The sequence below is a fragment of the Pseudonaja textilis genome, chromosome 8, assembly GCF_049901715.1.
Source record: "Pseudonaja textilis isolate UNSWEBS1 chromosome 8, rPseTex1.2, whole genome shotgun sequence".
NCBI classification, from domain to species: Eukaryota; Metazoa; Chordata; class Lepidosauria; order Squamata; family Elapidae; genus Pseudonaja; species Pseudonaja textilis.
The window spans coordinates 42,842,207-42,855,515 of NC_141997.1; the positions used below are offsets into that span (position 1 = coordinate 42,842,207).

The 13,309-nt window shown below is 36.6% G+C and overlaps 1 protein-coding gene across 2 annotated transcripts in view; it reads left to right on the forward strand.

Moving 5' to 3' along the window:
- KLHL1 (kelch like family member 1) overlaps nt 1-13,309 on the forward strand; it is a 122,473-nt gene that overhangs the window by 83,813 nt on the left and 25,351 nt on the right. Inside the window, exons 6-7 of one of the 2 annotated variants that reach the window (XM_087938034.1) lie at nt 1,789-1,975; nt 9,799-10,026. In XM_087938034.1, the coding sequence (XP_087794160.1) occupies nt 1,789-1,975; nt 9,799-10,026 (415 nt within the window). The remainder of the gene's footprint in view (nt 1-1,788; nt 1,976-9,798; nt 10,027-13,309) is intronic. The other variant, XM_026705382.2, reaches the window with a different exon arrangement.

Sequence of the window (13,309 nt, forward strand, 5' to 3'; positions counted from 1 at the left end):
TCAAATTTAAATTCATTGGGTTAGCCTCAAGTCTACTGTCTTAAAGTTCCTGAAAAAGCTATAGACAGAAGACAAAATAAACAAAATGTAACCTAAAATATTGTTCTAAAGGGAGATTTTAAACTGTAAGATACATACTAAAAGTTAATATTTTACCTATAACTTGCAATTTCTTAAAGTGGTTATTGTATAAGTTACCTTTTTATCTATGTCTTTCATCTTTGCTCAAATACTTACAGAATATTTGGTTGGTTGGTATTATTCCTTATTGTAGCATGACTACCAAATCTCCTGGATTTCACTTTTTGTTTCCTGTTCATTCAAGGATAAACTATTTCCTTTGGATTTATTAGCACCTCATCGCATGCCACCATTATGTACAAGGCGTTCCCATCATGGAAACCTTAAGAATGTAGTTCCCAACTAATCTTCCCCTTTTCACTTTTATGATTGTGATCATCATCTCTGGAACTCATCTTCCCAAAACATTTCCCTTGTAGTTCTCTCTCTATTATATTTTAGGAGGTGGACAGAAGCAGCTTCTGTCACCATTTCTTCTTCCTCCTCCTCCTCCTCCTCCTCCTCCTCCTCCTCCTCCTCCTCCTCCTCCTCCTCCTCCTCCTCCTCCTCCTCCTCCTCCTCCTCCTCCTCTTCTTCTTCTTCTTCTTCTTCTTCTTCTTCTTCTTCTTCTTCTTCTTCTTCTTCTTCTTCTTCTTCTTCTTCTTGGAGTTACTTATAAAGTGAACAGATGTTTCAGGATGTAATGATCAAATAAATCTTAGCAAGTGTCGTTTAGATTCCTGCTCTTTAAGAAAGTCTCTTTCCATTACTCATTTTCAAGTTTAATAAATGGTCATCACCATTTGTATGTGATTGCATAATAACTTATGGTCTTCATGATGATGTTAATTCTCTTATTCCTAGATGGGGTTCTTCGCCAGTCTTCAAAGTTTGATTGGTCTTACATTGTCCAAGCTGCAATTGATTATGGCCATTTGAATGTCAGTCACTGTTTGGAGAAGCAATTATGGAACATATTGAGCAGGCTACCTCTACACGTGTCCTTGTCAATATAGAATTGTTTTAAAAGAAATCATATATCCCAGTTGTTACAGATCTCTAATCCTTCATTTGTCCTGCAGATGCTGTGGGGAGTAAAAAATGAGAACTTCATATAAAAACAAGATTTTCCCCCTAGGGGAAAAAATAGGGAGACTTAGGATTTAGATATTCCTTTCCATGAAATTGGGGGAGAAAAACTAGGTATCATTTCTGATTTAGGGATCTTTTCATAGGGAAAAAGAAGTTTCCATAGAGAAAAGAGGGGAACATCAATTGTTGAAATGCTGGAAATTCTTGAGAAAAAATAACATGGGTATTAACATTATACTTTCTAAGACCTCTATTGAAAAGAATGTTCACCCATATACCCAAGTGTCATTCTGTCTCCTATTCTCACAAGATCATGGTAATGTACCACTATTTTGAGAAGTAGGATAAATAACAGTTTAGTTTCTCACTTGCTATGCTGATATATTGTAAAATGCCGTGTAACTATTTCACTGATTACTGCTCTAAATAAGTCTATGGCCATCTTGTTATCTGTTCATCTGGATTGTCGTTCTTGTGGATTTATTTATATCTTTTTATTTACTGAAACAAGAGGCCTCCTCAATGTCCTTTGTAAGTCCAAGCCTTCTACATCACAGAAGCTTGTGCAAGGAGATCTGAGGATCAGGCCTAAAAAGTAGAATATCCCTATTAAGTCACAACTCATATAATTTACAGATTTTAGCGGACCTAGAAAACCATGCACTTTTTAAAGATGATTTGGAATGTCAGAAGCTGATACTGGAAGCCATGAAATACCATCTTTTGCCAGAAAGACGGACACTTATGCAAAGCCCAAGAACAAAGCCCAGAAAATCTACAGTTGGGACCTTGTATGCTGTTGGAGGAATGGACAACAATAAAGGTATACCAGTTAATAGTTGTTTTCCAGACAGACAGTGTGAAAAGATTACCTTTCTTTCATGTACTAGCTATATATCCATTTTTAAAGAAACTTCTCTTGTATGACTAGCCATAGGGTCTGCAAGATGGTATTGTAAATTACCCTAATTAGTTCTTGAGCAATTAAAAACTACATAAAGTAATAACAAATAAAGAGCTCAAAGTTGACTGCAGTGTGTTGAGTGGATAATGGTCTAAATATCTTGTGATACTTTACTATTTTTGACAGTTGTAGCAAGTTGATGGAAGGGAAAATATATCTACTCATCTCCTATTACTATCTCTTAGGTCTCTCTTTGGTTGTTATTTGAACAAAGTGTTCCCTTTGACCAAAATCTTCAGCTTATTTGTTCAGTAATCTTGTCTCATCTAGATTGTCGAAAATAGTTTCTGGCAGGTGGAGCTCTGAAAGAAAGCTGAATAAGTATCCCATAGGTCATTTGTTGAACCACAGAAATCTGAAATGTTTACCAGTGACATCTGTAGTGATAGCCACAAGCATTTGAAAATGGGTACGTGTATGTACAAAGCCCTGTTCCTTTGCAACCTGTGTTACACACAATGCATGCATGTAAAAAGGGGCAGGACCAGGTATGGGAATATGTTGGTTTGGACGAGTTCGGGTGAATCTCTAGCGCCGAAGATCATCTGGGAGAAACCGGTTTATTCCAACCATCATGTGGGCTTGCCCCTGTGCTGTACTGACCTTTATCATCCTAGCTGATCACCACTCCTCAGCTGTGATACTCCCTAGAAGTAATATAGGAGGTAAGGATTTTTGTATTGTTGTTCATGCGCACACACAGTGCACGTCAGGTGCATGCTGGCATGATCACCAAACCAGTTGTTATACTGGCAGCATCCCATCCCTGGGCAGGACTTTGATTTTCCAATCCCACCTGTCATTTTGAAGCCAGTAGCCATTGTTGATCAGAAGACCAGAAAGAACATAGTCAAAACCAATCCCTCTTGTGGTATTCTGCTTGGACAGTAATCCAACCTGGAGCTGTTCTGCATTTCCTGTTCTGGATTTCATGTAGAAACCCAACTACAACATACAGCATTTAGATTAAAAATGTATAACATACCAGCTTCATGACCATCTAGATTGCTAAACAATTTTCAGAGGCATTAATATCTTCTTCCTTTTGAATGTTAGACAAAACACTTTAAAAACAGCTAGCTTTTCTAGCCCATGGCCTTGGGTTTATAATTGCACTGTAATTTACATATATTAGATTTTCCTGACAATAATTAAAATTGACATTTTTAAAGTGTGTTCTTCTTAGCCTGATTGGGAAAAACTACAGTCCATAGGACAAGAAAAAATGAACAGCATTTGATGTTCATGGCCACTGTAATGCCTTAGGTTAATTTACTTCTTTTTCCTTTAGGTATGCATGTGGTTTACGTTTGGGAAGGTTTGACCTGTTCCTTCACATTGTGCCTTGTGAAAATTAAAAACTTCTTTATGTAGTTGTGAAATAAATAATTTCCTGAATCCGTACGGTCTTTGAATCGGACGGTGAGCTGGGAAAACTGCCAAGTAATAGTTGCTAATGTATTTCCAGATTTTATTATTAGACCAATAATTCTTCATATACAGAAAGAAATCAACAATCTGCTTTCACACCAATATAAAATTAACAGTTACATAAACATTAATAATTCACTTGTGTTCTTTTGGCTTATGGACGCTGAAAATAAACTCACCTTGAGACTTGGCTAAGGATAATCTCAGGAAGGTTTCTAGGCAAGTAGGTAAAACTAGTGACATTTTTAAAGAAAATCTGCCCCTCGTGGATCAAAAGTGATGATCTAAAAGCAAAATGTGATTTAACTTAAGAAACTACTTTGCTTTTTAAATCTGGTATCCTTTCTAAAACTCCTTGGAATGACATTCTGATATGCTTGCTGTTTGAAAAACCAAGAGCAAAAGAATTACAGTATGGGGTTTCTCAGGCATGAAAGAATTAAAAAGAAAAAAGAAGGAAATTCTAAAGGACTCTCTGAAGCAGCTCATCATAAAAATAAGTAATAAAAACATATATATTTTCCTGACAAAATACTAAATATTAGAGTTTTGCAAATTTTCACCAGGAATGTTGGCAATAATCCCAAATTTGTCCCCTGAGAAGGGAGTTCAGAAAAAGGCAGAGCTTTGAACTTTGATAAAACTTGCTGGCAAGAAAAAAAATCTGAACCAAAACTAGTAGCTTTTATGAACAAAAAAGCAAGACAGAATTTGGAAAGTACAATCAAAATGCTGACCTATCCAGAAAAAAAAAAGTGTTTGGATTAGGTTTTTTTTTTTTTTAAATTACTTTGATAAATAAACACATGTCTTCTGGATAAAGAACAGCGTGGCACACATAATTCAAGAAATTTTAATTTTCTTGTCAACACAACAAACATTTGTTTATAACACACTTTCCTTTGGGGAATAGTCCAACCACCATAAAGAAGAATAATAATAAAAAAAGTTAAATAGCAATTAAAATTATACAACAATAAAAGCAAGAGCCATCAGGATATATTTACAATTTTAATAAAGATGGGGTGCGCACAATTATAATGTCTTAAGCGTAGGTATCATCTAACTCAGGGGAAGGGGTGGGATTCTACCGGTTGGCACCTATTCACTAGAACCGGTTGTTAACATTCTAAGCAGTTAGAAGAACCGGTTGTTAGAAGAAATTATTGGCCTAATCCTGTAAAGAAGACAGGAAGGAAACATTCTGGTGTTGCTTACAGAAACTGCCTCTCCATTAACTCTTATTGCATTCTTGGCAGGACTAGACTTCCTGTCTCTGGAACTTCTCTGGAGTTTTTTTTTCCCCTCATTTTCTGGTACTTTGCTTGTGTGGAGTGACCATTCAAAGTTACAATGGCACTGAAAAAAGAGACTTACGACCATTTTTCACACTTACGACTGTTGCAGCATCCCCACAGTTACAAGAGGCCAGGTGAGGAGATGCATGCCTCGATGTGAGTGATATTGAGTTGGCCACACCCAGCCAGTCACATGACCACCAAGCCATGCCCACCAACTAAGCCATGCCCACAGAACCGATTGTTTAAAAATTTGAATCCCACCCCTGCTCAGGGGTATCAAACTTGATTTCATTGAGGGCTACATCAGGGTTGTGTTTGACCTGGGGTGGGTGTGGCCAGGGTGGGCAGGGCCAGCTCGACATCACTCTTGTCAGGGATGCTTGTGGTGTCCCAAGTACTCTGCTAGCAAAAATGGGCTCCCGAGTTCCATTTTTGACTGCAACAGCTTCCTGCAACACACTGCCAGTGAAAATGGAGCTAAGGAATGCTGCCTACGGCCCTCCCAAGGTCTGTTTTTGCTGGCAGAGGCACCACAGGGTGGTCCTTTGCTGTTTCCAGGGCAGCCCCATGGGCCAGATCTAAGCACTCTGTGGAACGGATCTGGACCCCGATCCGGGGTTTGACACCCCTGATCTAACTAATATGACTGATGTCAAAACAGTCTTAGGGCGAACCTCAACAGTTGCTCACGACTTCCCACATACGTCCAAAGTTTGCAGAGCTGGAATATGGAGAAGACAAATTCCAACAGTCATTGGAGTCTTTATAGGATCTTGAGTCAAAACAACGATATCTTTGGAAGAAATGGGAATGTGAGATATTGCTTTGGAGAGTTAGTCGCACAAGTACTTGGTTAAATTAACAAATAGGTGCAGTGAACTTCTATACCCCAATAATTCTGGTCATGCTTTTGTTCTTTTGGGACCCCTAGAAAAATATCCCTTCCAATCTAAGTTGGCTTAATCATCGTCAATATTCAAGTTTGATGAAAAAAAAGATTGAGCAAAGGGTGTCTCAGCAAGACCCTTCAAAAAAAACAAAAAACCCTGAAAATAAATCATCACAGAAGCAGGAAAAGAAGAAGTGGACAAAGAGTGGGGAAAATGCTGAACAGCTCACAGCAGCCTGTAAAAACCTTTTCAGTTTAACAGCTCCTGAGATCTTATTCACAGGGAAAACCCTTTAAATTAGGAATAACATTCAAGGCATTTTAATTTAAGATTTTCAGCTATTCCAATGTATTATTTAGAAAAAGACACTTTATTCTATTTTGGAAATAATTCCCAGAATAATCTTTCTATTTAAAAAGAAAACATACATTTATCACTGAACAGTAATGTCAAGCCCCATTCTTAAACTTTGGGAACATTACCGATATCTATATATGTTTCCTAGGAGATATTTTGCTGTAGAATTTCAAGGCTTTATAATAAGGCTTTAGAAGCATTTTCAGTTTAGGTACTATTTGGGAATAGGATTAATAACCATAGAACAGGATGCTATTGACCTAAATCACATACCTCTAATACAGAATAAAAGTGAGCTGTTGAGAAGGCTGCCTATAGTTGAAGAGCTGGTTTATTTTAAACCAATGTTCATGACAAAATTCATTGACAGATTAATATACATACATGCATGCATACATGCATACATACATACATACATACATACATACATACATACATTTTCTTATGTTTTCGCAGGTATTTATAGGTATGGTATTCAGCTTTGTTTGGGTATTTTCCCACATCTTTAAAAGCAGAACTATAAAGATGTGGGAAAATACCCAAACAAAACTGAATACTGTATGTATGTACGTATGTATGTATGTATGTATGTATGAATATATCAGTTTACTACATTAGTGGCCAATTAATGCTGGTATATTTTACTTTAGGGAAAGAAGAACCTATGAGATATCCATCAGTGAGACTTAAACCAGACCTGATTAACTTAGTATGACTAAATCTGAATCCAAAGTTCTAGAAATATGTTAATGTTAAATCAACTTTGAGGGGTTATTTTGTTATTGCAGTAAGCCTGCTAGTCATTTTTTCTGAAACGCTTTTGGCTGATTCTGCTCCTGTTAAAACTGCTGCCGGCATGCACTTTGACCACGTGCTCAAGATTTAGTGGTGTTGCTTCAAGTAGGTGTAAGCTAATGACCTTGGCCTGCAACTGTATGCATTGAAATAAAAATAAATAAATCTATTGAAGCGGAACAAATGTTATTGAACTGAGTTATTGACACAGATATCAAGGAGAATTCCATTAGAAGACCGAAAATAACCGAGGCAGCAGAAAAGATAAGAGCATTTATCTGGCACTCTCCCACCCCTAGAGATGTTCAAGTGTAGTAGCTGATTCTTATATAAAATTTTCATTGAAAATAAACATGACATGCGGTTTCCTGTGTGGTCAAATATTCAGACAATCAAATATAGTAGCTTTTATTTTGGAGTCTCTAAGCGAGTTTTTAGGAAAACAGTTGGTAATTTGGTGACATCTATGCAAAGAATTAAGACCAAACTCACTGTTAAATATGTAAAATCTCATAAACTGTTTAACTGTAGCACAGCAGCACACGCTTAATTACATAATTCCATAGAGACATATTTTCTAATCCTATCTACTTTTACAAAATATTATTTTAAGAATCCTTTATTTAACCCAATGCTTCTACAACAGAAATTTCCAGGTCCCTTTGAATTTATGTAAAATTTGAATGGCAGCTCTCAACAATTTTCAGTTAGAGTCATGGTTATAGATTTGCATTAAATGTAGTTAACAGGAAGATGTGTGAGACACAGCACTAAACGATGTTGAACAGCCCACACTGCTTGTTTGAAATCTTGTGTTCCATTAAAAAAATAACCTCTTGCCAAATACAAATTAAGAAGTGAGTATACAAATATCCAAAGATAGCCTTCGGATACCAAAGAACCCACTGTTGTTTAAGGTCTTCATTGTTTACTCTTGGAAGAAGAAAAATAATTCTCTCTTCTAGTACAATGAGTTAGAAGAAACATGCCATATGATCCATAAATAGTTATAAACAGATGTGGGATTAAAAAAAAATACTACCGGTTCTCTGGGCATGGCTTGGTGGACATGGCAGGGGAAGGATACTGTAAAATCTCCATTTCCTCCCCACTCCGAGGGGAAGGTTACTGCAAAATCCATTTCCTCCCACCCCACTAACCTGCTTTCCAGCTCCGTTCTCCTTTGCAGGGCAACAAAAGAAGACCCAGCCAATCAGCTGGGACTCAGGAGGCAGAGAATAGATGGGGGCAGGGCCAGTCAGAGGAGGCATTTGCCAGTTCTCCAACCTACTCAAAATTTCTGCTACCGGTTCTCCAGAACTGGTCAGAACCTGCTGAAGACCACCTCTGGTTAAAAATCATAAATGAAGACAAATATATGTGACCCAGGATAATGTTGCAGGATCCAGTCTGTGTTGGTTACTGGGACCAAAGGTTTTGTCTTCCGAGTTTTCAGACTCATGTTGAAGCGAACTTCTCTCTAGCAATTGGGTCCTGCAGTTATAAATCAATTTCTAAAATATTTTGTATCAACATCTATTGCAAAATTAGTTCAAAAACTTTTTAAATGCATTAGCCAAGTTACAACTACAAGGGATCGGTTTTGCTTTGGAATACCACAATCCAAACAGCCATTTCTGTAAATTGGCAAAGTCCATAATATTTTCAAGCAACATTCTTGGTAATAAGATGGGAAGAATGTTGAATTTAACTCATTCTAATTAGCGGATTAATTCATTTTTATAAATTATTGTTCTGAATTAACAAGTATGGGAAAAAAACATTTAAATATAATTGAAGCAGGCATTAGCTGATATTTCTTGTACTAAGGAGCAAATTAGAAGAAAATTTAATATCTATGGTTGCATTAATTATAATTATTCTGTTACACTGAGATTCAAATAGAATTCAAATTACACAACAACTTTTATTATTAAACACTTTCATTTCAACGGAGTTTAATGGGTCTTTTGTTTGGTTTTTCGGTTAGCAGAGTAGCTATTTCATTTCTGTGAAACTTTTCTTTTGAAACACTTAAAGAAACGGCATAACTGTAGAGAAATAAATTAAAATAGTTAATGGTAAATAATAACTAATGTGCTTTCCCTCTGATTTTGAATCCTTCTCATTTAGAAAGGTTCTCTAAAAACAACACAGAACTGTATTGTTTTATACTCTGTTAGTTATTTAACACTATAAATCTTTGTGAGCCACTTCCTGCAATCTTCTATTCTAAGAATAACACAAGTTCAATGGGAGAAGATCATTAACTCAGATAGGTGGCTTACCCCTGTTTTGCTAAGTTGTTGAAGGTTCTATCCAGGATACTTTAACTTGGATTCCTGCATTTAAAGGAAGTTGGACTTGGTGTACTTTTCATTCTGCACCATATCGGTAAGAAATGCTATGGAAGATAGAAAATGCAAAACCTGATAGAAAATACACGAAGAGTAATTGTTAGATCTAAGCCTTGCAATATGTGGATCCATCTAGCAGTAGGAGAAAATCCAACTCAAACACACACAACATGTAGGAACCGAGAGCTTTAATGAAGTGTGAATGCTCTCATCTGAATTTTAAAATAATTAATTTGTTCCCCTGAGCTTACTGTATGATAAGCTGTCAAAATAATAGGGAAGTAAAACCTGAAACGGCTGCTTAGGAACTGTGAGAATTACACTGATACACTCTGTCTTAATAACTGGATTCAAGGATCTGTACATTTGCCAAGACCGAAGGGCTTTTGTTTTAACTACAATGGAAAGAAATGAGCTGAATGAATGTGTTTGCTGATAAATAATGGGTTATTTATAAAGAGGGCTTTCCCCCCCTCAATTATTTATTTATTTGCTATAAATCATACGGGTCCTTCTGTGCTCTCACTAATTTCATTATTGATGTTTCTCAGCAGGTGCTACAACCATTGAGAAGTACGATCTTAGGACCAATATATGGATCCAGGCTGGAGTAATGAATGGAAGAAGGCTACAGTTTGGTGTAGCTGTTATTGATGACAAGCTCTTTGTTATTGGAGGGCGAGATGGCTTAAAGACATTAAACACGGTCGAATGTTATAATCCGAAGACAAAAGCTTGGACGGTTTTGCCTCCAATGTCTACTCACAGACATGGCTTAGGTAAGAGTTCCCTTTATGAAAGTTGTCTGTGTCAAATGCGATTTAAAAAAATGATCACAAAATAAAGCGAGTGATTTTGTGTCAATAGGCACAGGTCAGCTAGATGCAAGCCAATACCAAAAAATGAAAATAATTCTCTATTGTTAAACTAGTCCATCAATAAAAAGACATTGAAATTTGGAGTAGGTTCCATATCTAATGTAACTTAGAGCAAATGTTAGTTAGAGTAAATTGAGTAAACTTATCATTACTTCATTCACAGTGGTAGGAAATATCAACAGGGCACAAAGAGAGATTGAAAATCAGTACTTTATTACAATTTTAGAATAGCACTAGCAGTAGCACTTAGACTTAAATACTGCTCCACAGTGGTGTTTACAGCCCCCTCTAAGCAGTTTACAGAGTCAGCCTCTTGCTCCCAACAATCTGGGTTTTCATTTTACCCACCTCAGAAGGATAGAAGGCTGAGTCAACCTTGAGCCTGGTGAGATTTGAACTGCCAAATTGCAGGCAGCCAGCAGCAGAGGTAGCCTGCAGTACAGCATTCTAACCACTGTACCACCATATAACATATCACATGATTTGTAAATAAACTCCAGAATGCACTTCTTTCATTTTCAACTAGCGACAAACACATCACATTTTTTTTCCCAAGAAACATACTTGTAGTTATAATTTATTGACTGAACACACTCATATAGAGACATCACCATTTCAGTCTTCAGTTTTTTCATAACAGAAAATATTTGAAATGAATTCCTACTTTGTTTTCTAAAGATTAGTAGAGCTTAGGACAGACTTATGACCTTATAGATAAACCCTGATCTGTTCTTCAGGGATCTAGGACAGTGGTGGCTAACCTTTTTGGGCTCCCCTGCCGATAATTATGCACATGCTCATATGCCAGCACCCAGAAAGCAATGCATGCATGTTTGACCCACCCCCAGCACATGCTGCGTGTCTCTGTGCATGTGTGCGCATCTCTCACTCACCCCCCCCCCCCGTGCATGCGCGCCAGATACCAATAATCAGCTGGTGGGCGGGCAGCATGTGCACATGTGCACATGTGCAATAGACCTGCTCTGGGAGAGGGCTCTCATGCCGGCAGTAATGGCTCTGCATGCCACTTCCGAAACGCGTGCCATACGTTCGCCATCACAGGTCTAGGACAATTTACCGCGGTCAACTCATCACAGCCAACACATCATGGCCAACTTTCCACAGGACAACTTACCACAGTCAACTTCCCATGGGACAACTTGCTACTGGAAAATTCAATGCTGTATTAACTGTTTCATTCAGTTATTTTTATTATTGGTGACACATTTTGGGTCAAACTTATCATGACTTGTAATTCTGGATTGACTTTCTTTATGTTATTATCATTGTCCGTGCTTCTGTTAAAATTAATGTAGCGTTTCTATTTGTTCAATTGTCTTGGTGAGAGTTATTCCATGGTTAGTTGGCCACTGTGAGTTATCCTGAGGCAAGTTGGCTGTAGTGAATTAGCCATAGCAAGTTGGCCATAGCAAGTTGTTTTATTCTGGTTCTTTGGATGGGCCTTTAGGTGTTTCAAGGAATATTTGGAAGGTAGCCATTCTATATTTTTCTAACCTGGGAGCTAAGTCATTAACACTGATTTTAAAGCATAAAACAACATCCAAAATCCTCTATTTTTAATGAAATTGTAAGTCAAAAGAGAAAGATATTGAAGAATCATCTTTGTTTTTCATCAAAATTTGATCAGTATTTTGTCATAACTCCTAACTGCCAAAATCAATTTAGTTGCTATCTTTATAACTCAAAGTAAGCTTTAAAAGCCATTAAAACTTTGTCTTCCTGTTCCAGTTTTTCATGCCTTCTGTATTATAATGTATTTGTATCTTTTCCTTAAAAGTAGCTGACATTAGAACTAAAAAGATGCTGTTCAGCAGGATTGTTCTTCCTAACTTTTCTAGATTACTTTCTTAAATGAGAATAGATTTTTGTTTCAGTAGAGCACAACAATAGTTGCTTCTCTATGGATGACACTTTACTTTTGTCACGTAATAGATGTCACAACTGATGAGCCAAGAGAAATGTAGGGAGCTTGATGTATTCCTAATAAGAAGAATTTCAAAGAAACAACAACAGATGGTTACTTTTCTATTTACATAGATGCTATACAGATCTTTTAAACAGAGAGATTGCCTGGTTGGAAAGACAGAGCAAATGTTTAAAATTTGAAGTGCTCTGCCCTGAACCTGGAACATGCTGTTTGAATGATGTTGGAATCACTCTCTGTTTGGAACAGAATATTTCAGGTGCCAAGGAAAGATTTTTCAAGTTCAGAACTTTTCACGTGTAAACAAGACAGCTCAGTTTGAATCATGGCAGCCATTTTCTAGTGGTTCAGATTTGAAATGCTTTGCTAGATGATAGTGACAGATCTGAAGACTATACATACAACTCTAATCAATTCATCATGCAATATTTTTTTTTAATAAATACAATTTTAAAAGGCCTAGTATTGGCATAGTATTAATACAATTTAAAAAGGCACAGTATTAATAGTTTTCCAATGTTTTCTCAGCAGTCATATGAATTTAAGCTACATTTAGGTAAAAAGTTAGAACAGATTGAAGTCTTCCAGAATAACCGTGGAACAAAATCCTTTGTCTTTCTCATCAATTTCTTTCCCTTGTAAGTCTACTTCAATGAAAACAGTAATGGATAATCTTTGCATTGTGGCAGATGCATTTTCATTGCATTTTAAATCAAGATGTGATTAACATTACCTGCATTCTTATTTCTTTTCTTTATATTATTTTGTTTATTGTCTAGAGCAGTTTAATAAGGGGTCTGTCAAAGTTGGTAGTGGATTAAATTACAGGGCAGAGGTACGAGGTCTAATCTTTCCTATTTTCATCAGCAATTTCTTTAAAGTTCAGCAATGTGCTCCAACGGAAGCGTGAACATAATCCTTATTCATTATGCTGACTCAACTATTATAGATTGTGAACTTTAATTAAGAAAAATAAAAGATCCTCTTTGAAACGCACATCTTAATTATTTCATAAACTAAACTAGTTTAGTTTACTTTATTGTCATTGCACCTCGCACAATGAAATTAAATACCATCTTCAGTGTACATTATGACCACAAAAATAGCAAACACACATCCTTCACATTCTATGCATTGAATGAAAATCCCTGATATTGCATTAATATTGCACTAATATTATACTACTATTGCATTAATATTGCACTAAAAGAACCTAATGCAATTTTAAAATGCGGTATA